The sequence below is a fragment of the Crinia signifera genome, chromosome 1 (assembly GCF_055691185.1).
Source record: "Crinia signifera chromosome 1, ASM5569118v1, whole genome shotgun sequence".
In the NCBI taxonomy this organism is placed as follows: domain Eukaryota; kingdom Metazoa; phylum Chordata; class Amphibia; order Anura; family Myobatrachidae; genus Crinia; species Crinia signifera.
In genome coordinates this window covers 354,842,761-354,869,951 of record NC_139217.1, presented here as the reverse complement: position 1 = coordinate 354,869,951, position 27,191 = coordinate 354,842,761, and the positions used below count along the sequence as shown (strand labels likewise).

General features: G+C 47.1%; 1 protein-coding gene and 1 long non-coding RNA gene across 4 annotated transcripts in view; one reads left to right on the top strand and one right to left on the bottom strand.

Annotated features, from left to right (window-relative positions):
* The first annotated feature begins 1,797 nt into the window (after positions 1 to 1,797).
* On the top strand, positions 1,798 to 21,076 carry LOC146008875 (solute carrier family 2, facilitated glucose transporter member 9-like). 2 transcript variants are annotated; one of them, XM_083148667.1, is made up of 11 exons: positions 1,798 to 2,250; positions 2,723 to 2,883; positions 5,769 to 5,893; positions 5,986 to 6,115; positions 6,771 to 6,919; positions 8,307 to 8,494; positions 13,473 to 13,583; positions 14,267 to 14,368; positions 17,461 to 17,536; positions 18,502 to 18,629; positions 20,484 to 21,076. In XM_083148667.1, the coding sequence occupies exons 1-11, from the start codon at positions 2,098 to 2,100 to the stop codon at positions 20,679 to 20,681; spliced, it is 1,521 nt and encodes a 506-aa protein (XP_083004793.1). In that variant the 5' UTR covers positions 1,798 to 2,097; the 3' UTR covers positions 20,682 to 21,076. The 2 variants fall into 2 exon arrangements, with proteins under 2 accessions (XP_083004793.1, XP_083004802.1); XM_083148676.1 differs by lacking the exon at positions 14,267 to 14,368.
* Positions 9,551 to 27,191, bottom strand: part of LOC146008895 (uncharacterized) — a 26,968-nt gene continuing 9,327 nt past the window's right edge. The window contains exons 2-4 of one of the 2 annotated variants that reach the window (XR_014444584.1): positions 20,461 to 20,562; positions 14,258 to 14,372; positions 9,551 to 11,429 (exon numbers count right to left, since the gene is read on the bottom strand). This is a non-coding gene — a long non-coding RNA (uncharacterized LOC146008895). Of the gene's footprint in view, positions 11,430 to 14,150; positions 14,373 to 20,460; positions 20,563 to 27,191 lie in introns of those variants that run through there. The other variant, XR_014444583.1, reaches the window with a different exon arrangement.

Genomic DNA, 27,191 nt, shown 5'->3' with positions numbered 1-27,191 from the left:
CAAACATGTGGGGAGTGGGGAAAAGGGGGGCGGGTAATAATGGGAGTGATTGCAGCCCAATCACTAAAGGGGGCACTCCATTAGAAAGAAAGGAATATTACATTTTTTTTTGTATAGTGGATGAGTACTGTACATTCTGTGATGTCATCAAGCACCATGATGTGAATGATGTCATCCTTTGAGACTCATCAACCACCAGTATATAATAGTCACTGATCTGGCAATGCAGCATGGTATGGGTCATTGGGTCAACCCAGTGACCTATACCCAATGTATACATACATTGGAACAAACACCCTTAGGTTGATAGGCCATAAATCAACACCTAGAAATGGTCGACATGGACTATGGCTCGACAGGGACTTTAGTTCGACATGCCAACGTTCAACATGAAAAAGGATGACATGATGATAATATCTTGGGTGACATTTAATGGGATGAGATATTTCGACTTTGGCAATTTTTTGTCAAAAAACTTCTGAATTTGCATGTTTTCCCATTATCGCCAACTTACTAGGATGCGAATTGCAATGTATCTCACAATTTTCTCTGGTCAATCTGCACATGATTGCCTGTCATTTGAATTCGCACTTCATATCGCATCCAGATATTTTCCCATACAAAAGTATACAAATCGCCGATTTAATAGGATACGAAGTCGAAATTTGCATCTGAAATGTTACAAAATATCGCCACCTAAACAGACCAGGTTCTGATGGGCGCTTTTGAAACAGACCAATATGAATAAAGAGGGAAATGGTTAATTTTTTACATAGGCGTCTACTACTATAATCAGAAACCCTAACATTATTAAAGACACCTGTGAGGGTTTGAGAAACTGAGTTTTTGCAGTATTTTGAATTTCTACTCATAGGCGTTGCAGGTCATTTTCACACTGGTTCCTCTCCCTGTGTGACTGGCCTGCTTCTTCTCTGTAGCCATCTTTGTTTTGAGGAGTCTTTTTATATCATTGAAGCGCTTCTTTACATTGCACATTTTGCGCTATATCACCCTCCTCCTCCTCACCCTCCTCCTGCTCTGCGGCCTCCTCATCCTGGCCAGCATCAGCCTCCTCCTGCAAGTCGGAGATGTCGGTCTCCTCCAGCTCCTCATCATGCTGTGTGGTAAACAGCTCCTCCTGTGTGCTGCTGTAGCTGATTGAAGCAACAGCCTCCTCCTGCTGTGGCTGCTCCTCCTTGGCACCAAGCCGCCTCTCACTGCGGCTGTCTCTGGGTCGCTTTCCTCCTCTCCTGTCCATGCTGCTCTCCTCACTACCTTTGAAAGGTCAAAATGGTGCCTGGATTCTTTATATAGGGTGTGATGTATATTTTAGGGGACTTAGGTGGGTCAATAGGTTGGGGTGTTGTATTGTTTGATAAGGTAGTATTACAAATCACATTCCGGTTGGTCAGAAATTCGCACATGACCAGGTCATAAAATCACGCCACATAGCACCATATCGCATTTTTCATCCGCAAAACCACATCCCATTAAATAGTGGAATCCTTCATAGAAATTGGCGATTTGGAAAAATTTCAGAACCTTACTAAAAATCGAATTCCATTAAATTTCACCCCTTGTGTCTATGTCGACTTACGACAACATAGACTCTGTATAAGTGTATCGCTCACCATGCTTTTTTTTTTTGGGGGGGGGGGGGATAAAATCCTTTTAAAAACTTTTAAAAACCATGTCTACCTTTTACATGTCAACCTAAAGTACCTTTTGACCTAAGCCAGGTTTACCTTTTATAGGTATTGACCTATGGGCTGTCTAACTAAGGATATCGACCGAATATAGGTCGACTACCATATCCCATGCAGCAACAGTGAGTATTATGTATATAGCTTTCAAGCCTACAAGTGCTAAGCACACGTGTCTTCCTTAGCACATGCCTAATGCTTTCCTTGAATTAAAAATCCTATAGGAACCCAGAGTACAGTATCTAATGTTAAGGGACTAAAATGGCACTGAGGATTTCTTACACAATGGGCCCAATTCTGAGATGAAAAGTGAAAGCAGCGTCATCTATTACCAGTCGCCTGTTTTTCAAGTTTACACAGATGGACTACATGGTACACCCACAGATAATCACAGATGTGTGCATCAAAATGTTTGTATTATATTCATGTTGTTTTATTTTTTGGTCAGCTGCAATATCGTGGGCTCTTCATCCTGATATTTGTGCTAGGCATCGGAGGCTCTTTTCAGTATGGGCTCCATATATCAATCCTAAACTCTCCCTCTCAGGTGAGTGCAGTATCCACAAAGACATAATTGAGAAAGGATTCCAAAATAGCGTCTTCTCAGCATTCTAATATCCCTAAAACTCAGGAGACTGCTCCCTAATAAAAGGTAAGCTGCCACTGGGTGAAATTTATTAAAGGCCCTCTTACACTTGTGAGATGTTGTCAGATTTGACCCAATTCAAATGGATTGGGTCAATTTATCTGACAAAATCTTATGTGCCTGATGTGTAGGACCCAATGCACAATCCAGTGCCATTGGGTATAACCAAGAGATTGCAAGAGATGCGAATGCGAGAGATTGCAAGAGATGCGAATGCGAATTCGCATCTGAGTGAGTCAACCAGAATAAGGGCCAGTATGTGGCCAGTGGCCACCAGTTGAACTATACTCAGTGATATGTAATCCATAAATGAGATCTAAGAAAAACAATGACATAGGATATGAATAATTATTGTCCAGTCTTTCTCTTCCAGTTTGTAAAGGCCTTCATCAATGATACATGGATACATCGCTACCATCTACCTATTGCCGATAGTAGCCTCACATTATTATGGTCACTCATTGTTTCCATTTATTGCATCGGGGGGCTTCTGGGGTCTCTGGGGTCAGGATATTTATCTTCCAGATATGGCAAGTAAGTAAACACTTCACACACATGTTAGCAAAAGGCATGGATTTCATCTGTATACTGTATGTTTGTTTTTTCTATTACATAAAGATGGTCATATCTAGAACATTAGGGATGACCCAAGCTCGACAGTGCCCTTTATTGTGAAAGTCTGTCCCATGAGCACAGCTAAATGTCCCATAGCCTAACCACAAACCATCCTATGTGAGAATCATATATGGAGTTTTATGCTGCTTTCAGACCGCAAAACTGGCTTTGACCAGGTATTTTGAAACCGTTTCTAAAAACGGGTCTGCCAGGTAAAACCCCTTTCACACCGCATCTCTTAAATGGGATATTACCGTTTAAGTGCCGCTCTTTGACACTGGCAGACCCGTTTTTGGAAACTTTCCAAATACAGGATCAAAGCCAGTGAGGTTCCCCCCCCCCCCCTGTAACCCCCTCCCCAATGTGTTTAAGAAGCCCTCCGTGCAGCCGGTACCTCATGCCTTGCGGATCCCGGCTGTGCAGACTCCTGCTGCTTATAAAAAAAGTGACTTTCGGAAAATGGCTGCCCCCATACCAAAGACAGTTTTATCAAACAGTCTTTCCTATGGGGCAGCCATTTTCCGAAAGTCACTTTCTTTTATAAGCAGGAGCCGACAGCCGGGATCGTAAGGCACGAGGTACCGGCGCATGGGGGTTTTCTTAAACACATTGGGGGGGTCCCCTCTGAGCCATGTCCCCTCTGCGCTGGTCCCTCTGAGCCAGCGCAGTGCATATTTAATGAGCCGGCCGCTCATTACATATGTGCATATGTAATGAGCGGCTAATTACATATGCGCATAGGTAATTAGCAGCCGGCTCATTAAATATGCAGGCACTGGGGACCAATAGCTCTCACTGCTGAGGGGGTACCATTTCAGACCTGTTCAGACCGCAAAAAAAAACGGGTCTGAAACATGTAGGACCCTGTTTTTTTACCGTTTTAAAATACCGGTTATTTTAAAACGGTAAATTCCCTCTGGACCTTTCAGACCGCACATATTACCGTTTTGAAACGGTAAAGAAACGGCAATATACTGTTTAATTTGTGCGGTCTGAAAGGGGCATATGTATATTATATTTAGGGCTTATTTATTAATTCTGCACTTAAAATACCTAGAAATTACTGTGTCCTCACATCAAGGAAATCTCGCATACCTTAATTGGTCCAATTAAAAAAGCAGGAGATAATGGAGAAAGCTTATGCTTTCTGACCACCAGCACCTGCAATAGCCACCACATTGTTTTGTACTGTATGTATTTAACAAGAACCACAAAGTGAAGCATCTCCTTCAATTACTCTGTGGGCTGCAAGAAATCCTAATGGAAGCATCAGCGACAGCTCTAATATGGTAACGCAGTAGGAGGTGTGCCACCTCCTGCTGCATTCACCGCTTCAGTGGTATGCCCTGGAAATATTCCGGGCTCAGCTGCACTGCCACAGCAGGCTGCACCCCTGGCGTACCACCTTGTAGTAGCAACCCATCGCCCTGGTAGGTTTGTCCAGCCCCAGCAAAACCCACCACTCAAGGGGTTATGCATTGGTATGTAATGCGCGCCTGGGGGGGGGGGGGGGGGGGTGGCGGCGGTGGTATGCAATAATGTGCGCCCGGGGGGGGGCTCACCTGCTGCTGCTTCTTCTTTTCTTCTGCTGGCTGGGCGGAGAGGGAAAGGGAGCTGGGAGCCTGGGAGGTGCTGCAGCCCTCCCGTGGCCATTTTGGATTTGGGAAAAGTGCTGCGACCGCTGCCCGCGGCCCGGTTTCCGGTGGGCCAATCCACCGCTGCACGTGTGCGACCTTTGTACACATGCACCATGCAGGAGAATAGTGACCTGTGATGCCCCCCTCTCTCCTGGACCTCAGCGGCACACAGAGAGCCGCCAGTCCTGCCGCGAATTTAGCAGCTCTCTGTGTGCTCTCTCCGTGTGCCGATCAGGAGGCTTACACTCCAGGTGGCCAGTCCGGCCCTGGGTGTATCAACAAAGAAGGAGGATTGTGTGCAACCTTCTCTATATAGGCCCATTCCTCTGTAGTTGGCGCCTAGTGGCACAATACAGGCTGAGAACTAGAGTAGTAAAGACGTTATTGCACATGTGAAAATCTCTGAGGTATTGGTGCGGTGGCCATTTTCTTACTGCGTATGCGCAAATCTCAGGGAAAATGGCCGCTGCACCATTTACCTGGAGATTTGTGCAGAGATGCTACCGCCAAGACTTTGGATATGTGAGTATTGAAAAAAATGGGTGCATGGTGTGCAGTGTGCGCCCCCACAGGGGCCCCTATTCACCACACACACACACATTATAGATACACGACTGCTTCAGATGCCGGGCCAGATGCACTAAGCTTCAAAAGTGATAAAATGGAGAGTGATAAACAACCAGCCAATCAGCTCCTACCTACCATGTCACAGATTGTGTTTGAAAAATGTCAGACAGCAACTAATTGGTTGGATTTTTATCACTCTCCATTTTATCGCTTTTGAAGCTTAGTGCATCTGCCTCGCTGTCTGTCTGCTAGTTTTCACAGATAATGGTTTACAGGAGACATGTATCAAGCCTTTCAGATAATGTGGAGAAACTAGCCAATCCAATCAGCCCACATGTTACAATGGTGATCCAATGCTGCATCTTCAGACACAACACAGATCTGTGATGCCAACAGAAGCCTTTTTATTCTTCAGACACTAGCATATTTTCACTTTGCTGCTGTGTCCAAAGACACAGCAGACATTGGACTAATGTGCACCATTTTTACTTCTTCTGCACAATGTATGAGACACAGACACAGCTCCTGTTTTACTGATTAGACTCAAATACTGTATAGCCATTACTAAGGAAAAGATTATCCAGACTTTGCATGTTACAGAAAGAGAAGCCTTCTGTGGAGCGATCTGATCCCCATGATTGCCGCTCTTCTGATTGGTCTCAGTGCCACTGCTAAGTCCTTTGAGATGATACTAATTTCCCGTTTTCTGTATGGCGTTAATGCAGGTATGGATATAATGCAGATCATGCTAGATAACACTTAAATATCCACTACTTTCATCCTATGTTTTTATTTGACTTCTATTTTACATTTTTAGGATTAGGACTTAACCTGCACTCTCAGTATGCAGGAGAAATTGCAGATAAAAACCTACGTGGCTTTACCAGCAGCAGTATTTGCATATTTTTGGCGGCTGGGAAACTGGTCGGTCAGATTCTTGGTCTAAGGTGAGTTCTTAGAGAAGGGTGGTTGGTCGTCATATGATGCCACTGTAATGCCAGAAGCAATGTCATAAAACAATATTATTTAAGCCAGGGGCGGAACTTGTGAGTGGTGGGCCCAGGTGCAAAAGTATAATTTAGGCCCCGCACCAGTGGGTGACAGGGGTACAAGCTGCTTGTCTGGGCAGCAATGGGCCCCTTATTCCTCAGAGGCCCCGGTGCAATGCACCTGTTGCACCGGATTCAGTACTGAATCCCGGCGGTCGGGATCCCGGCGTTCAGAATCCCGACGCCGGAATCCCGACAGCCGAAATGCCGACAAGGGGGCTTGCGCTCGCCATGCAGCGGGCCCGGTGCCTCGCTGCGCTCGGCACACTAATTTATTCTCCCTCCAGGGGTGTCGTGGACACCCACGGAGGGAGAATGTGTCGGGATTCCGGCGTCGGGATTCTGAACGCCGGGATCCCGACCGCCGGGATTTTAACTGCATCCCGTTGCACCAATGGTAGTTCCGCCTCTGATTTAAGCATAATTTTGTATTACAGTCATTATCACCTCATTGGCCATCAATAAAACTTGGCAGATAATTGTGGATGTTCTCTTAGTTTTGATTGTTCTGTGTGCCTAACAGCAGATCTGTGACTTTTTGTTTTACCACAAGGGAGATACTAGGTATTGAATCTCAGTGGCCTCTTCTCTTGGCCATCAGTGGATTGTGGGCACTAGTTCAGTTTGTCCTATTGCCATTCTTCCCTGAGTCCCCACCGTATCTCTTGATGGAGAAAGAAGATAAGGATGGCTGTATACGAGGTTTGAAATAAACTGATGTTCTGTACTAAATCAATTGCTTGTGGGTTTTGCTGGGGCAGGACAATCCTGCCCTGGTAGGTTTGTCCTGCCCCAGCAAAACCCATCACTCAAGGGGTTAATAATCTCGCAGTGTGTGGGCACCACCTGTAACAATGGGTCTGAATGAAACACCTGAATATAATTAACAAGTGCGGTTAAATACTTTTGTCCATATAGTACAAGGGTAACCAACTCCAGTCCTCGAGAGCTACCAACAGTTCATCTCGCAGGTGCACCACCTCACAGGTGCATTACTGACTCACACTTTTTAAAAGATCCACAGTTGGAGCTAAATACTTCACTTGTGATTCTGTGAGGAGACATGGAAAACTTTAACTGTTGGTAGCTCTCGAGGACTGGAGTAGGGCTACCTCTGATATAGTATATTAACATGTCATGTTGTACAATAAATAAGCAGCTTTATTTTGTGGGGGAAAAAACAGGGTGAAATGAAAAAAAAATTGGGACTTGAAAATCTAAATGAAAAAAGTATACGAATAGCAAAAAAAAAGCAGAAATAAGAACCACGCTTTACTTTTCAGCAACTGGAGGCATGGTAATGATGATGCTATCGTACTAAGACATACTAGTAAACATGTGCAAAGGAGGGCAAACACTTGGGTACATTTACAAAGCGTAACCAGATAAGTTAAAACAGCAATGATCAGAAAAGCAAAATAGGTTACAATGGAGGACACACTAGATGGAGTAACTCAGCTATAATCACAATACACAGGATACACACAACATAAAGACATACAGTATATGTAGTAAATGAATACTGAGAAGGAAGCAGACATACATACATACTTACATACAGTAGCTATTTTATTGCTGTGCTTGAATCATTTATTTGGTAACTTAATATTTTATGTTTTGTGACACAGCATCTGTCTGTTAAGCCCCATACACACTGGGCGATTTTGAGCTGAAAGCAGCTCACTTTTACTGATTGAGCTGCTTTCAGCTGAAAAGCGGCCCAGTGTGTACGGAACAGCACTGATCGCTGATGCGTGCTCCCGCATCCTAGCCGGCCACCGCCGCTCATCTCCTGGTATTACTAGCAGATGAGCAATGGGGTGGATGGCTTTACATAGCGTCCTGCTATAGAAAGTTGTCCACCCCAAGGGAAAATCGATTAGATTGGCAAAAATCACCCAGTGTGTATGAGTGATTTTTAGCCCAATGATTTTCCCCATCATCGATCTGTATACACGCCGGGCAAAAACGCCCAGAGTGTATAGAACTTTAATGTGACTTTCCATAATCTGCTTTGGCTAAGTGATCTCTTTATTCCTATGTATGAAAAATCTTAGTCGTGTGTTATTATTATACTCCACCTGCTTAGCATTGAAACAGCTGTGGGGAGACCGGGACCACCAAAATGAGATTAACGAAATGCTTAGAGAAAAAGCATCGCGCAAAAGTGTCCGGAGTCTGAGTGTGCTCGAGCTGCTGAGAGAGCCCTCGCTACGCTGGCAGATGTACGTGCTCCTCGCCTTGGCAACAGCTTTGCAGTTGTGCGGAATCAATGCGGTACGTCTTGTTATGCCTTATAAGAACTGAGGATCATGTTATCATGTATAATGCGTCTCAAGGCCCACATACATTAGTCCGACTTATCCTAAGGACAAGTCGGACCTGATTTCCTCAGCAGCTCCCTGGGAGGGGGACACACAATTAGGCACTTGATGTGACAAGTTTTGCACATGATAAATTGCATGCGATTTATCATATGCAACTCCCGGAAAGCTTGCAGGTGGAGGGAGCAGGGGTGCGGCGGACATAGAGGTGGCGACAGGAGACGCCAGTGAGCTGGCGAGGGTAACGGAGATGCGGGCAGGTGAGCTGTCTGTGCTGCAAGAAAAAAAAGCCCATACAAATGAATAGACAGCCAGTGATTGGCTGAGAGCTCTCTCAGCCAATCAGCAATCGGCTTAGAGAGCGCTCAGCCAATCACTGGCTGCCCATTCATTTTTATTGTTTTTTCTTTTCTTACAGCACAGACAGCTCCCTGCTTCTCCTGCCCAGCTCGGCTTTCCATTCCCCTCTCTAGCTTCGCCTGCCCGTCACCTCTGTGTCTGCTGCCCCTGGCCACCTTGCAGCATCCCGCGCCCGCCAACTCTGTGTTCGCTGCCCCTGTCCACCTCACAGTGTCCACGCCTCTGTGTCCACTGCTCCTGCCTGACTTGCAGCGTTACCCGCCCAGAAGCTGCACATAAGATTGAGCAAATCTTATGTGCTGCCAGTCCGACCCCCCAAATTCGATCCGATGGGCACAGGACCTCGCATCGGGCCGGACGGGATGTCTAAACATGTAACTTGGCCCAATTTCACTGCCCACTCCATCCGAATCTGGTGAAACTCGCATATTGTATGGGGGACTTCAGAATCTCTGCAGTAATTGCTGTAATTACTGGCATTGGTAACCCTGCCCCCTCTGAAGTACAGTACATCATAAGGCATCTATACATTTATTTGGCTTGAACCTTAACACTCTCTTTAAGCTAGCTTAACTAAAATTAAATCACGCTGACACAATAAAGACACAGACACCATAACAATTAGATTTAAAGGTCATATGGTATTTATTATGTGGTATGACCCTTCTTCGTAAAGGGCTGGCAATAAGGCGTCACGGCTGCCCAGCTCTAGTCACATCAAAAATGGCGGCGACTTAAACGCCCCAACTGACTGATATTACCCTGGGGACGACTGATACGGCCCCATCCGACTAAGGCACAACCTAACGCTGGGAAGTCTCACCACCCCTTTTCTGGCCAGTGTGAACACTCCGCTGACGAAGTGTCCACAGCGCCACCCCGCAAAGGCAGGACACCCCGCCTTCTTTCCAGGGGGCAGTGCCTCCCAGCGCCCTCTCATACCACAAGTGACCGCTGGACCGTGACGCCCTACCGCCCCAGTTCTGATAATGGTAAATGTACCAATGAATTGACTATAAATTGAAATGCCAAAGGCAGGGGTGGGTGGGTGGGGCTGAAGAAAATTCTGAAAGAGGAAGTATTTCCTGTAAGGACCTGCCTATATACCCCTCTCCTAAGCTCACACCCCTAAGCTCACCCATAGGCTAACCACTAAACTGAAAACAACTTTAGCCAACTAGCAGTCATTAACTCTTTCCTGCCAACCCCAAAAATGTAATCCTCTTAAGTACGCTCTGGCTTAGGCAGCCCTCGCTTAATCTAAGGCGTCTATACATTTATTTGGCTTGAACCTTAAAACTCTCTTTAAGCTAGCTTAACTAAAATTAAATCATGCTGACACAATAAAGACACAGACACCATAACAATTAGATTTAAAGGTTATATGGTATTTATTAAGTGGTATGACCCTTCTTCGTAAAGGGCTGGCAATAAGGCGTCACGGCTGCCCAGCTCTAGTCACATCAAAAATGGCGGCGACTTAAACGCCCCAACTGACTGATATTACCCTGGGGACGACTGAGACGGCCCCATCCGACTAAGGCACAACCTAACGCTGGGAAGTCTCACCACCCCTTTTCTGGCTGGTGTGAACACTCCGCTGACGAAGTGTCCACAGCGCCCCCCCGCAAAGGCAGAACACCCCGCCTTCTTTCCAGGGGGCAGTGCCTCCCAGCGCCCTCTCATGCCACAAGTGACCGCTGGACCGTGACGCCCTACTGCCACCGCCAGGCTCTAGGAGATTAACTAGATGAGCTCTAAGAGCCGCCGCATGCCACCCACGAAGACCTACCTAAGTGTCCGCTACCCTAAACTATACCTCAACAAAACCCCAAACCTAATTGAAGGGGAAGCTGAAAGAAAAAGTTCCTAACCGTTAGAAATTATACATTGATTGATTAGTATGACAAGGTAAGTTAGTACAATGGACCCAAGTGAAGTCGAAAACTTGATAAAAACCTCTCGTGTGTCCCGGAAGGGGGAGGTGGGCCGAATTGAAATTAATTAGGACCCACGGAGGTAAAAAATGCAAGAAAGTCCTTCACAGCCCTGATTCCGGAACACTAGCTGTTCCAAAACCAGCGGGTAAACAGCGTTTTTGGGTCAGCGCCACAGGCGCACTACATCCAAATCTTATCTAACCTTATATAAATCCTAATTGCAGCAGACTTCCACCGTCCCCATTGCCTGAACGGAAGAGTCAGGAAGCCTGCTGGCCGCTGCGCAGGTAGTTGCCCAAAAGGGGCAATTTCAGCACTAAATATTGCAGCCGCCGCAAGGCCTGCGGCGGCAACGCTAAAAGTGGATCAGCACCTAAACCCAGGATTATAACCAGGGACTTGTCGAAAAACCTGGTACTGTCTGTGGATCCCTCGAGGAGGAATTCCGCTTCCCGCCGGCCGATGAGTGAGGGAAGCCTGCACGGAAACCATTTTATCTCTCGACAGCACGTGGGGGGAGCGCCGGGACTGCATCCAATACGGCCGACGGCAGAGATCCCGAAGACTCCACTGGATCAAGGGTAACACCTCAGAGGAAAAAAGAGAAAAATGTTAAACCCTGACCATCCGCTGAAGTAACGAACAAAGCCCACAAAGGAAGGGGCTGCGTGCGACTAGTGGGGGGGGGGTTTGCCACAGTAATGTATGCGCAACTGGCCAACAACACTATACGCTGACAAACAAGGGGAGGTCCTGAGGGTCAACGGGGATTATTATATAAATAAGGATATTATGTAAGATACAAACCAAACATCAACACTAGTGTTCTTCTTGAGGGCAATGCATGCAACGCTTATTACTCATGATGGGCGAGATGTACTAAGCCTCGAAAAGTGATAAACTATAGCAGTGGTTCCCAACCCTGGTCCTCAAGTACCCCCAACAGTGCACGTTTTCAAGGTCTCCACACAGAATCACAGGTGACATAATTAGCTCCACTTGTGGATCTTTTAAAATGTGTCTGAATAATGAGTGCACCTGCTGGGTTACCTGGAAAACGTGCACTGTGGGGGTACTTGAGGACCAGAGTTGGGAACCACTGAACTAGAGTGATAAATAACCAAACAATCAGCTCTTAACTGTCAATTTTCAAATGCAGCCTGTAACATGGCAGTTAGGATCTGATTGGCTGGTGGTTTATAACTCTTCATTTTATCACTTTTCAAGGTTGGTACTTCTAGCCACTTGACTCTTGCTGAAATGCATCAGTCACATGATCCTGTGAAAGCGGTTGTGAAACCACATGATTAACACTAATGATGGAAAGCCCACTGAGACATCCTTGCTCCATAATAGGTCTCTGCTATCTTTTAAACAGGTTGAACTTAGAGAGGCCCCTTTGTGCAGCAGCAGAGATATCTACATAGGCCCTCATTCTGATTGACCTGCAAAGCTGCAAAATTCACAGCTTTGCAGGTCATCTAATCGCCGCCCGCCACCAGCACGAACGCCCGCCACACACGCCGCAGCTTGCATGCGTGGCCAAAATCATTCGATGGTCGCCGACCATCAAATGATTTCACAAGCACTCGCAGATCACAAGTCAGTCTCTGCTGACCTTAGATCTGCGGTGCCCTGTACGGGAAGAGGGCGGGCAGCTGACATCTGATGATATCAGCTGCCCGCCCAGTAGGGCACATGCATTGCCATGGGAACGCCCAATGTTTTCATGGGAACCCTTTGCTGCCGCTCCACGCCCCCCTTCCGCACTGCTGTATGTGAGCCACCGATGAATACTCAATTCACCATGCACGCTCACACAAAGAGGCAGTCTCTAAACATCGCTCCCCTGTGCGAACGCGCAGTGGAGCGAATCAATTAGAGTGACTTCCATATTGAATTGTGGGCCTGATTCTGGTTCACTCGCAAAAGCAAATTCTCTCTCTAATGGACAAAGCCATGTGCACTGCAGGTGGGGCAGATGTAACGTGCAGAGAGTTTTGTATTTGGTTGGGATTTGCACTTCAAACTGACTGTATATTGCAGTGTAAAATTAAAGCAGCCAGTATTTACCCTGCACAGAAACAAAATAACACCCAAATTTAACTTTCTCTGCACATGTTACATCTGCCCCACCTGCAGTGCACATGGTTTTGTCCATTAGAGAGAGAATTTGCTTTTGCAAGTGAACCAGAATCAGGCCCTGTGTCTTATCTGTCAGCTTCTAATGCTGGAAATTCAAGAGTTCATTTTCTGGCTGCTGCTAATACAAATGACCCTTTTAGGGGTAAGGTAGAGTGGGGGGGGGGGGTATTTTATGGGGGGTTCCGTAATTTCCGGCGGGGGGTGGGGGGGCACGCATTTTATAGTTACGCCACTGATTACAACAGTGCTCAAGGTTTTACACGGCTCCAGAAACTTCTCTAGAAACTGCACTTTGCCAGGTAATGAAAGTTGAGAACAGCACTACAAATCTGACATTAACCTTTTCCAGGTTTTGTATTTATTGCAATGGTTGACAGCCACATCTAGCTGTATACGGACTGCATGATTCCATCAATACTCCTTAAACAACTACATATATCATAAATACAGTGTAAGATACACATAATATAATGTTTATTGTTTTAGATTTATTTCTATGCTGCTGAAGTGTTCAGATCTGCTGGCTTTCCAAACACCACAATTCCGTACCTGACAGTCGTAGTGGGGGTGTGTGAAACCTCAGCAGTGATGCTTTGTGTAAGTGACCGCAACACTTTCCTTGTTTGTTTTTCCTTCGTTTTCAGACACTGATCTTTGTATCTCACATGGTACGCACACAAATATATAACAGGAATCACACAAAAAAGCAGATGGACAACACAAATAGGATGTATTATTCATCATTAACTTATTCACTGTCTACAATTGTATGATCACATATATACAATGTTTTCCAGTATTGTGGTTTAGCAAGGTTTAGCACCAAGGGCCCTATTAGAACGAGGCTACATGTGGAGGATTAAGGTTATGGGGCCTACACACCTAGCAATTTTCGGACATTTTCTATGCAATCTCACTAGATCACTTAGAAAATGCCCTTAGATCTGTGAGTGTTCTAGCATCGCTCAGAATGCTCATCTCCCCATGTGTAGGCCCCATTAGGCTGCTGGGTAAGGGTGGGGGGGGTTACAGGTAAGTGCTAAAGGGAATGGGCATGGATTAGGAATGGGGTGAAACACTCACTGACATGCCAGCGAATCACAGCTCTGCATCAGAAGACACAGTTCTATGACCTCCAATAAAAAAATATTTTGCCCCCCCCCCCCCCCCCCCCCCCAGTACCCAGGCCCTCTAAATGAAGGAACCTTTGTACAGCTAAACATTGGCAGCACACTTTTGCTATCTCAAATGTAACCTTACTGTGTACATACTTGTCTCAGAGTCTGGTAGTTGATCGCTTTGGCAGAAGACTTGCTTTGCTGACCGGATACGCATCCATGGTTCTAGCTTTGGGACTTCTCACTCTGACAATCTCACTTCAGGTAACTGTTTTTACCAAACATAGAAAAAGAAAAACATAAAGAAAAACATAGAACACGCTTGAAACAATATATAATAATAAAAAAAACATAAATGTTTAATATACTAAAACACACTGGCGAGTGAAAATGACAGCACAAAACATGTATAAAACATACACAAATAAAGAACTTATTAAATCTGTATAGTCTCATTAGTGAACTGGTAGGGTTAATAGGGTTAGTCCTGTAAAGTTGATATAATTGGATTTGTCGGATACAAAAGTAGTTGGTTCAACTTTGATTCGATGTTTAGTAAAATTCCAATCAAATGTGTCCACTAATGAGGAGTAGAGGCAAATGCTCTCTATCGTCTTATCTGGCCAGACAGAAAAAGGTTTTAAAATAAAACAGGAGAGTTCTCCCGGTACCTGCCATGTTGTTAGTCACCCCAATTGGATAGGTTTGTAGTCATTATTGGTAGTGCAGACTCTGGATCTCAGGGCTTCTTTGTGAGGCACCCCGGATCAACCAATTTCTGGGGGGTGATGGTATTAGCAGGTAGGCAGGGGGGATCCCGTGTAATCATCAGAAAGATGGACGCTCAGCAGAGTATAAAGTGAAGTATGACGCGTTTCTTCGCCTCCCTGGGGTCTCAGCGGCTTCTTCAGATTGTGAGCTCACTAAGTGGACGTCTCCAAAGTGGTCTGTACTTATATGTATAGTTCATGTGTCCAGTTGTGTATATGGTCCACAACACTAATTAAGAAGTGACATTTTATCTTATAACAAATTGTAACCCTTTGAGTGCCAACATCTGTGAGAGATGAGCAAAATACCTGTTACAAATGCTAGCAACGCTCACATTAGTTATACAGATTCAAATAACAATGGTTGTGTAAAAAATATATATATATATTATATTTCCTATATAAGGTACACATTATCAGAATCAGCTTTATTGGCCATGTAGGGCAAAATGTAGTAGGGTGCGATTTTTTTAGACTGAATTGGCTTATTGTCTGAATTGGCTTATAGGCTGTAAGCGTCTCCATGTAATAAAGCTGTACTGTTGTTGTTGGTGTGTGTTTGTTTATGTTAACATTCTTTTCACAGGTGAACTACAAGTCTAAAGGCCCCCATACACTGGTCTGATTTGTCCTATGGACAAATCGGACCAGTTTGCCCTTGAGAGCCCCCGGCAGCTCCCCAGGAGGCTCTGACGCGATGTGGCACTTCATGTGTCATTTTTATATACAATAAATCGCATGCGATTTGTTGCATACAAAAAACGCCCAGGGAGCTGGCAGTGGCAGGGGATGGGCAGCTGGTGGTGGTGGAGGGGGGCGGGCAGCTCTTAGTTGCGGGCAGCGGGGTCCGTCCGAGCAGCGCCGGTGGCTGGGAGCTGCCTTGTAGCAGCATTTTGCCGAGCTTCAGGGCGGGATGTGGCTGCTGTATATTTTGAATTGACTGGAAGGTCACTGATTGGCTGAGAGAATTCTCCCAGCCAATCAACGTACATCCAGCCATTACAAAATAATCAGCAGCCAAATCCAGCCCCGAAGCCCGGCAAAATGCCGCTACAAGCTCCCAGCCGCCGCCACTACTGCTTGGATGGTCACGGACCTCGCTGCCCGCCACTACCAGCTGATCGGACCATGCCGACTGCCACTAGGAGCTGCCTGCCCCAGGTGCCTCACTGCCCGTCAGGGCCGCCGACAGGGAGGTGCTGTGGGTACAGCTGGCCTCCTGCATCTGGAAAGGCCCAGGCAGCTCATTTTGCCCACAGCAACCCTCCGCTGTGTGCTGCCTGCGCTGCGCTCAGTCCTCAGCACAGCCTGGCTTCTTCAATGCAGGAAACCGGCTGCCATTTAAAATGCTGCCCGTCTTTTGAGCCAATCAGAGCTCGTGTACTGTTAGCCAATTAGAGCAGCTGCCGGTACACGTTCTCTGATTGGCTCATCTGCCGGTGCTGCATTTTAATTGGCCGCCGGCATCCTGCATTGAAGAAGCAAGGCTGTGCTTCGGGACCTGCGGTAAGTGAAGGGAGGGGGAGATGGGGTCCACGCACTGACAGCTCATCCACGGTGCCTGGCGGGGGGGGGGGGGGGGGGGTAGGGGGGGCACATGGGGGGGGGGGGTAGAAGGGGGGCCCGTGGGGACCGGACTGGAAATCAGTCCCGGGCCCCAAAATTCCTGGTGGCAGCCCTGCTGCCTGCCTCCACTGAACAGACCCGCTGCTGGCTTCACCGCTGGCACACATCTAGTATCGGACCTGACACATCGTGGGTGCTAAAAAGAATGGCCATGTGCCACTGATGGGTCCAATTGCGAGACATCTGATGTCCACCCGACGGCATGTCACGCACAGCCAATTTGATCGGATTTCACGGCCAGATCCGTCGGAATCGGCCAAAATCGGACAAAATCAGCTTGGTGCATGGGCACCTTTAGGGGGCCCATTAATGCCATGCCTGCTGGGACTTGTGGTTCGCCAAGTCCCAGCACGCGGGGGAGTCCTTCTGGGACTTGTAGTTCTATTGTAAAAAGCAATGTTTTTCTGCCTAAGTTTACACTTATCATCCCGGTGTCCAACGCCTTGGGATGTCGGGGACAGCCCCGGGCTTTAGCCGTGGATGGGGGACCCCCTTGGGATATGTTGGAATTGACATTGAATTGCACTGAATACAATGAAATGGGTCTGGCGTGCCAGGCTTTGTTCAGCAGGTGGACCACCTGGGGAAAAACTGTTTATGCTTCTAGACGACTTAACTGGGATGGGCCTGTAATGTCTGACAGATGATAGCATTTCTAACAAGGCATGGCCAGGGAGAAGTCTGTCCGCTATTTTCCCTGTGCGCTTCTTGGCTCTGGAATTGTACCGATCCTGGACAGTGGGGAGGTCATTATGATGAATACAAATGTTCGCTTGGAAATTTTTACACCTATTTTGACAAATTCACTTGGCACTCAAAGCGTTAATCATAAACCTGTAATCTATTTAAGGACACCTTGAGTATTATTATAAGCTTGTGAATTCATTACAGGCATGAGATGATTAATAAAGTGATAGGACATATTTACATAAAGATCTTGCTAATATCTACATTCCTCAGGACAAATACACATGGATGCCTATCTGCAGTGTCACTCTTATCTTCCTATACACTTTTTCCTTTGGATCAGGACCAGGTAAGTTGAACATTTATAATTATTATTATTATTATTATTATTATTATTATTATTATTATTATTATTATGCTGGTTCTCACATTTGATAATTATATGTACTTATCAAATATACAAATGAAATAAATCTGCGTATATAATAATCCTTATACATAATACTACGGTCACTTGTATGGTGTCACTGTCATAATACTACGGTCACTGATCTGTACTCGGGACTGCGCATGCTCTATTATGCGCATGCTCTATTATGCGCATGTGCAACCCTCCTTGGCGAATGGCTTTGGTGACTTACATAGTCGCTGAGCTATTCACAAGCATCGGAGCAGGCCGAGGGCATACGGGGGGCAGTCGCATTGTGAAAGCTGTGCGTTTCCTGGGCGTGCCCAAAAAAAGATGGGTGCGCCCCCAGGAAAACACTGGGCGTCTCCATGCGAATGCAGGGGGCGGTGATTCCTGTCGGGGGCGGGCGTCTGACTTCACATGAGTCAGAGTCCACCTTCGCTGCTTACCGAGCCATCCTGAATCAGGGCCCTAGTGATGTCATAACTTTAGTATTAGCTGCGTTCTTACAGACACTTCAATTTGAAGGGGGAGGGGTGCATGAATCACATTTATGTGCCACTGCCCTATGTTGTCCAGTGCTGTCACATGCAGCATGTTTTATTATAATTGTGAATACATTTCTAAGGGGATTTTTATTTAGATACAGTATGTGATACTGATGTTAAACTGAACAATAAGTTGTCAAAATTCCAATAATAAATAGGCCCCTATGTCATCCAGCATAACATCACAATGCCTCAGACAAACTGCACACATAGACCGATATTTTATTACCGATATTTTGCATTGACCAGTTATTCTTTTTCATTGTCTAACCCCTATAGCCAGTATAAAGTATTGTATGACGTGTATAAGTGGGAGTAGTGATCTCCAAGTAATTCTGCATGCCTTGTGTTTCTCAGGTGCTACCTCCATAACTATCATTGTGGAAATATTTTCTCAGGAGTCTCGAGCGGCAGCAATAGTGATTGTGGGGGTAATAAACTGGTTAGGCCTGTCCATTATCGGCATGGTCTTTCCCTTCTTAGTGGTAAGAGAATACCAAGAGGTGTTTTGTGTTTTGGTATTATGTGTTATCATATACGTTCAACTTATTTATTTATTAACAGTTTCTTATATAGCGCATACATATTCCGCAGCGCTTTACAGAGAATATTTGAACATTCACATCAGTCTCTGCACCAGTGGTGCTTACAGTCTATAAACCTTATTCTGATCCATGCGCTCCTCTGTGGGTTCACACAGGGGAGCGATGGTTTGCGAATGCGCATGTGCAGCCGCTTGGTGCTGGCAAGGGGCTGCGCCCATGGGTACTCCCAGTGTTTCATGGGCATCCCCTGTACATGTAGCATTCCCATGTAAATGTAGCGGTGACGCAGGTGCGGGCAGCTGATGTCAGCAGATGTCAGCTGCCCGCCCGCTTCCCGTACAGGGAGCCTGCAGAGCTAACACTCCTCTATGTCGTGCGTTTGCAAAATCATTCGATGGGCGGCAACCAGCAAATGATTTTGTCACCACACGCAAGGCTGCGAATGGATGTTTATGCTAAACATCCATTCGCATTTGTGCGAGAGGGGGCGGGCGTTCCTGTGGGCAGCAGGCGGCGCATATATGATATGCAAAGTTGTGAAATTCGCAGCTTTGTGTGTCAACCAGAATAAGGTCCTATATTCCCTACAACATGTACGCACACACATTCACTAAACTTGTAATTATATTGTATTATAGCTTCATGCCTGACTCCTAGCTGTACCCATTATGGCACACTGACAGACAGGCAAAAGTGGGTGTTTCTGTGCTAAAATGGGCAGGATTTTTTTTTTGGAGGGGGGGGTCTATTGGTGGGTCTGGGGCACAGCATATTTTTACCTGATTTTGCTTGTCTAAATCAGGGTTGCCGACCCTCCCGGAATTTGCGGGAGTCTCCCGAAAATCGGGTCCTTCCTCCTGGCCCCCGGAAGGGTGGGCAACCCTCCCGGAATCAGGGGGACCCCCACTGAGCCCCCCCCCCCCCGATCGCGGCATTTATATGCCGCAATCCGCGGGTCTCAGGGGAGGGGGCGGAGCTAAAATGGCACAATCGTGTCATTTTAGCCCCGCCCCCTCCATGGATATCAGTTATTTAGGCTATTTGCCGTAATGGGGCGGGGCTTAATGATGGCACTGTTAAGCCCCGCCCCCAAAACTCGCAATGCAAGATTCCTCTCCGGGCTTCTCCCGGAGAGGATTTTTTGAAAGTCGGCAACCCTGGTCTAAATTTTGGGAAGTATGCTTTATGTAACAGTGGTGTTGATCTTGTGTGTACCGGCAATTAGGAGTTGTGTATATAATGCAATTTGTTTCACAAGTCTTTGCAAATTAGTATTACATTGTTAAAAAAAATGATTTTACTGCACAATGCAAACATCATTTTTGGTACCACTTCATTGTGCACCAGCACAGTTATGGGCCATACACACAGGGCGATTACAGACCCATTTCTAAGCTATCTGACCAGATTGCTTAGAAATTAAGCACAGATCGCTCCGTGTGTATGGCCCCCAGCGATGTCGATGTCTCTCTATTGACTAATGGGTGGAGTTGGGTGAAATCAGGTAATTCTGGGGGGTTTAATGACAAACATGAGGGATACAAGGAAATATACAGATGTACTTTCTTATGCTGATGTGATAATCGGTACGGTTTGTCCATTTGCAAGAGAACAGCCATGATGCTCATTGATTTTATGCCAGCTGCCGCAATTGTCAACATACCAGGTCGACCCAATGTATGTTGACCTTGACTGTGTCGACCTAACGACAGTATACCATTGTGCATAGTGCGATTAGCAGAAAAACATCTACTGCATTCATGAGACAAACCTTGTGTTACTTTGTCTCCCCAGGCCACTATGGAGCAGTATTGTTTCCTCATCTTCCTCCTGGTAACAGCAGTCTGTGGGGGGTTTCTATACTTTTACCTCCCTGAAACAAAAGGAAAATCATGGCTGGAGATCAGAGAGGACTTTAACAAATACAACACCAGGAACCAACGTAGCACCGAACGTCATCTAGAAGTCTATGTGATGTCTACCAAATTATGACCTCAAAGATTTAGCTGGGGTACAAGTTACATTTGTGTTCTTCGATGGGATATTTAGGAAGCATAGAGGTCTATTTATCACTGCAACAGAATATTCTATAGTCACCATGCAGCTGTACCAGGAGAAAATGCTTTATTGAAAGACACAATTTTGTTCTATAGGAACATCTGCTATCACTATCCTGAGATAGAACTGCTGCTATCCTTGATAAATTCATGGTACTGTAAGTAGCTAACCCCGGCTTTGAGTGGGGAATGGGGGATATTCCCTACTATAACAAACTGGCGTTTGGGGGAATATGCCATAAATAGGCCCCATTTTCTCATATATTAGCTGCATTAACCAACTTGTTATGTCATATAGTTTGTGGAGGCCTTTCATTGTATTTGCTTTGTATGTGTAAACCTTTATATAAAAATTAATAATATTATATTTATGACTATTTGCAATTATGTTGCAATCTGTCAGGTTATCATGTGTAAAACATAAACAAATACAAGAACACGGGTATAAAATAGAACAACACCTCAGCAAAGGAGTCTGCTATAAGGTTAAAAAGTGAAGAAGTGACTTTAACTCTGTTAAGGCCCCAATACACTAGTCCGACTTGTCTGAAGAGCAAGTTGGCCTGATTTCCCTTGAACTTCCCCGTCAGCTCCTCGGGAAGTCTAACATCCGATTTGGCACTTCATGTGCCAATTTTTACATTCCCTAAATTGCATGCAACAAATGATTTCTCCTCCACACCCAAATCATCCATTCGCAGCCGCGCTGGGATATCGCAGTGTGCGAGGGTAGGGCGGCCATCCCAGCGGGCAGCGGGAGCAGCGTTTAATCCACAGTGTTGCATGTGGATCAGAATAAGGTCCAGAGTGCGCATGAACCTGCCTCCAATTTAGCTAATGGTGGCATCGGCGTCATCTGCCGCCAGGCATCTGCGCCGGAGGGGACACATCTCCTCTCCAGCTACACTGTACTCACAGCCCAGCAGCGGCCCCTGTTTCCCTCTCTCTCAGAGTAGAGGAGCAGGAGGGACCCTTCTTGTGCCGGTGGTTACCTCTGCTGCAGCCTTCGGGACCCCGGGTGGTCGGGGCAGCATACAGTATCTGCAGTGCACTACTGCCAGGAGACAGTGAAGAGGGGTCAGAGGAGCATGTGTTGAGCTCTGATTGGAGGAGAACCCAGCACATGCTCCTCTGACCTCTGCCCACACCACCGCTGCCCGCCCTGTGGCACCCGCCACTGTCTGCCCCTGCACATAGGTGTGTACCAGCGGTGTTTCAGTGCTGGCACACATTGGACCCAATACATCATGGGTGATAAAAAGCACCCGCGATGTGCCGCTAATGGGTCAAACTCTGATAGATTGAACCTGCAGTAGGTTAAATCTGTAGGGTCCGACATGATGCACATCGGATGGAATGAAATCAGCCCAAATCTTACTAGTTTATGGGTGCCTTAACAGCAGCCGAAAAATCTGACTGTCCTGTACTACACGGGGCAATTCAAGCCATTATCGCTGGCTAAATGGTCGCTGAGCAACCGTATTGCCAGTGGGTTTTTTTTGTGTTATGGAAGATAAATTGCTAGGAGCGTGCTCTCGCAGCCAGCCCTTAATGGCTAGAAATTGCTGGTGCACAATTCACTGTGTACCAGCGATCAGCGATTTCTAGTCAAAATGACATTGTACAATTTCAGCCATTATCACAGGAGATATGGTCACTGAGTGACCATATCCCCATGTGTACTGGACGACTGTCACCGGGAGCGCACTCCTGCAACCAGCCCTGGGGTAGTCGCTGGAGCATGCTCCTGCGATCAGGGGCTTACCCCAGCAATCAGTTCTTTACCCATGCGGCTTCCCCCGGCAGTGTCATCAGCGACCATCTTGGGTCCCGACCCAGGAACGTCCCTGCATTTCCCTGGAATTTCATTTCCAGGTTGGTCTCTGCATTTCTGGTGTGAAAGGGGTATAAAATGCAAGTTCTATTTCACATGGGATGTTGCTATGGGCAACCAATCAGATAATACCTATTATCTTTTAGAAGGTGCTAAATAAGAAGTAGATTCTGATTGGTTTCCCATAGCAACATCCCGTGTGAAATATGTGAACTCCCATGGTAGTAAATTTCCCCCATAGAGTTTGATGGAACATGAGAACCACTTGGCCCTATAACCCATGTACCTGCACACACTTACACACTAGGGTTCATTTGTGTTGGGAGACAATTAACTTACCAGTATATTTTTTGGATTACAAGAGGAAAGCTGAGTACCCAGAGGAAACCAATGCAAGAACGGAGAGAATATACACACTCCATACAGTGAGGGCCAGAGCGGGAATTGGACCCATGATCTCAGTGCTGGGAGGCATTAATGCTAACCATTACACCATCCATCCATAATATCTATCTATCTATCTATCTATCTATCTATCTATCTATCTATCTATCTATTTATCTATCTAGTCAAAATCTTGATATAAAATGTACCATTCTATTGAGTATGAGTTGAATAATTGTACAAATTGAGAGGTCTTATTACCTTATTTATTGAACCACCCTTGTAACATTGTTAATATATGATGAATTGCACCCCCACTGGCAAACCTAAACAATTGTGCAAAATAGATCATAATAAAGAAGGTAAATAGGTGATGTAAACATGCAATCAGACATTTCTCAAGCCCTATATAGACCTCTTAGAACATACTAAACAGTTTCTAATGAGCACAGCTAAGGTCCTGATAATGCCATAGAATGAAAGCAAACTAGGTCTGGTGTGTAGAAAGGTTCTTCTCCGGTTGTATATAGATAACAGCCATGGCCAGACCCCCATTCTTTCTGCTTGTCACAAACTAATTGTTGTGTCTGCAACCTGCTATTTACTGCCACTGGGGCAGTGCTGAGTAAGGCAGGTTGGACACCTTCGTGGAGGCTTCATTGGACCTGGCTGTTGGAACCTAACAAATTAGGTGACTGAGCAATAGAACAGATGTAACTTCGTAATAAACTGCCAGGCAGTATTTAACGACATCTCAACAAGGCTTTGTGTTGGTGGCCTAGTCGTAGCCAGAAAGGAACAATGTTTCAGTGGTTCCTCATGGGGCAAAGGGGAGTTTTGATTTACATGTACACTGTCTGCTTCCTATTATATTATTTAGAAATGCCTGTCTACTTTTTGCTTTTACCTATGGGATGAAGGCCTGCAGCCCCCCCAGGTAAAATTCTCCAATGGGTGAAGCCAGATGCAGTCTGTGAGAATGCACTGGCTTCACTATGACTGGCAGTGGCTTCTTATTAGAAGTCTGACCTTCCAGTTACCCAAGGCAGTCCCATTGGGAGGCGGTCCCTTCCTCTGGGATGCCTCTATGGACTGCAGCAGCAGCAGCCCATAAAAATGGGTTCTGCACACGATGCTGTGCATGTGTTGGACCCAGAAACGTGAATATGCTTCTATGGACCGCTGCCAAAGCAGCCCATAGAGGCTGGAAGTTAGCGCATGCGCAGTACCAAAGAAGCTACTGCGCATGCCCTGGTCACGCAACCGCTACAGTGGTGAGGATCAGCAGCAGGGACCAGAAGGCACCGGCGGCAGCGGAGGGGACCCATAGGCACTGGCAGTTTGTTCCAGCAGTTTCGGCAGAGGAGGGGGGAGTGGCATTACAGCAGCCCCCCCTACTCCACAGAGTTATTTCCAAAATTGTAACCTGAATAGATTCAAATCAGTTTTTATTTTTCATCAAAAACTTTCTAAATCCAAACAGTGTTAATTACATGTCGAATTAAGTATAATAGATGGGTCTAGAACAGACATGTCAAACTCGCCCGCCTACTTTTGTGGCCCGCAGGATCAAGGGCAAAGCCCCTTTCCGAACGCTGAAGCCAGGAGAGGCTTCAGAAGAAAATGTGCGGTCACATCACCGCGCACCCGCACAGTGCAGGGCTGAGGGCGGAGGCGGGAAGACAGGTTAGAGGAGGCGAGCGGCTGCATTGAGAGGGGGCAGAGCGGCCCAGAGGCCCAATTCATAGTTACGCCACTGGAGCGGCCTGAAGTAACCCCCTGCCGGAGGCAGCAGCAGAGAGCACTGCCAGCGGTAAGATGCCTTATGGGAGCATATGAGTTATCTGGCACCGTGGGGGCATATGAGTTATCTGGCACATTGGGGGCATATGTGTTATCTGGCACCGTGGGGGCATATGTGTTATCTGGCACAGTGGGGGCATATGTGTTATCTGGCACCATGGGGGCATATGTGTTATCTGGCGCCGTGGGGGCATATGAGTTAACTGGCACAGTGGGGGCATATGAGTTAACTGGCACAGTGGGGGCATATGTGTTATCTGGCGCCGTGGGGGCATATGTGTTATCTGGCACCGTGGGGGCATATGTGTTATCTGGCACAGTGGGGGCATATGTGTTATCTGGCACCATGGGGGCATATGTGTTATCTGGCACAGTGGGGGGCATATGTGTAAACTGGCACTGTGGGGGCATATGTGTTATCTGGCACCGTGGGGGCATATGTGTTATCTGGCACCGTGGGGGCATATGTGTTATCTGGCACCGTGGGGGCATATGTGTTATCTGGCACAGTGGGGGGCATATGTGTTATCTGGCACAGTGGGGGGCATATGTGTAAACTGGCACCGTGGGGGCATATGTGTTATCTGGCACCGTGGAGGCATATGTGTTATCTGACACCGTGGGGGCATATGTGTTATCTGGCGCCGTGGGGGCATATGTGTTATCTGGCGCCGTGGGGGCATATGTGTTATCTGGCGCCGTGGGGGCATATGAGTTAACTGGCACAGTGGGGGCATATGAGTTAACTGGCACAGTGGGGGCATATGTGTTATCTGGCGCCGTGGGGGCATATGTGTTATCTGGCGCCGTGGGGGCATATGTGTTATCTGGCACCGTGGGGGCATATGTGTTATCTGGCACCGTGGGGACATATGTGTTATCTGGCGCCATGGGGGCATATGTGTTATCTGGCGCCGTGGGGGCATATGTGTTATCTGGCGCCGTGGGGGCATATGTGTTATCTTGCACAGTGGGGGCATATGTGTTATCTGGCGCCGTGGGGGATATGTGTTATCTGGCGCCGTGGGGGCATATGTGTTATCTGGCGCCGTGGGGGCATGTGTTATCTGGCGCCGTGGGGGCATATGTTTTATCTGGCGCCGTGGGGGCATATGTGTTATCTGGCGCCGTGGGGGCATATGAGTTATCTGGCGCCGTGGGGGCATATGTTTTATCTGGCGCCGTGGGGGCATATGAGTTATCTGGCACAGTGGGGGCATATGTGTTATCTGGCACCGTGGGGGCATATGTGTTATCTGGCACCGTGGGGGCATATGTGTTATCTGGCACAGTGGGGGCATATGTGTTATCTGGCACAGTGGGGGCATATGTGTTATCTGGCACCGTGGGGGCATATGTGTTATCTGGCACCGTGGGGGCATATGAGTTATCTGGCACCGTGGGGGCATATGAGTTATCTGGCACAGTGGGGGCATATGTGTTATCTGGCACAGTGGGGGCATATGTGTAAACTGGCACCGTGGGGGCATATGTGTTATCTGGCACCGTGGGGGCATATGTGTTATCTGGCACAGTGGGGGCATATGTGTTATCTGGCACAGTGGGGGGCATATGTGTTATCTGGCACCATGGGGGCATATGTGTTATCTGGCACAGTGGGGGGCATATGTGTAAACTGGCACTGTGGGGGCATATGTGTTATCTGGCACCGAGGGGGCATATGTGTTATCTGGCACCGTGGGGGCAAATGTGTTATCTGGCACCGTGGGGGCATATGTGTTATCTGGCACCGTGGGGGCATATGTGTTATCTGGCACAGTGGGGGGCATATGTGTTATCTGGCACAGTGGGGGGCATATGTGTAAACTGGCACCGTGGGGGCATATGTGTTATCTGGCACCGTGGAGGCATATGTGTTATCTGACACCGTGGGGGCATATGTGTTATCTGGCGCCGTGGGGGCATATGTGTTATCTGGCGCCGTGGGGGCATATGTGTTATCTGGCGCCGTGGGGGCATATGAGTTAACTGGCACAGTGGGGGCATATGAGTTAACTGGCACAGTGGGGGCATATGTGTTATCTGGCGCCGTGGGGGCATATGTGTTATCTGGCGCCGTGGGGGTATATGTGTTATCTGGCACCGTGGGGGCATATGTGTTATCTGGCACCGTGGGGACATATGTGTTATCTGGCGCCATGGGGGCATATGTGTTATCTGGCGCCGTGGGGGCATATGTGTTATCTGGCGCCGTGGGGGCATATGTGTTATCTTGCACAGTGGGGGCATATGTGTTATCTGGCGCCGTGGGGGATATGTGTTATCTGGCGCCGTGGGGGCATATGTGTTATCTGGCGCCGTGGGGGCATGTGTTATCTGGCGCCGTGGGGGCATATGTTTTATCTGGCGCCGTGGGGGCATATGTGTTATCTGGCGCCGTGGGGGCATATGAGTTATCTGGCG

Bases quoted from the DNA above. Each gene is read 5' to 3' on its own strand.
- LOC146008875 (XM_083148667.1), top strand. From the start codon at position 2,098: ATGTGTGCATCAAAATGTTTGTATTATATTCATGTTGTTTTATTTTTT. The intron at 2,884-5,768 runs GTAAGTAAACAC...TGCATGTTACAG, and splicing joins TTATCTTCCAGATATGGCAA to AAAGAGAAGCCTTCTGTGGA. The intron at 6,920-8,306 runs GTTTGAAATAAA...CCACCTGCTTAG, and splicing joins TAAGGATGGCTGTATACGAG to CATTGAAACAGCTGTGGGGA.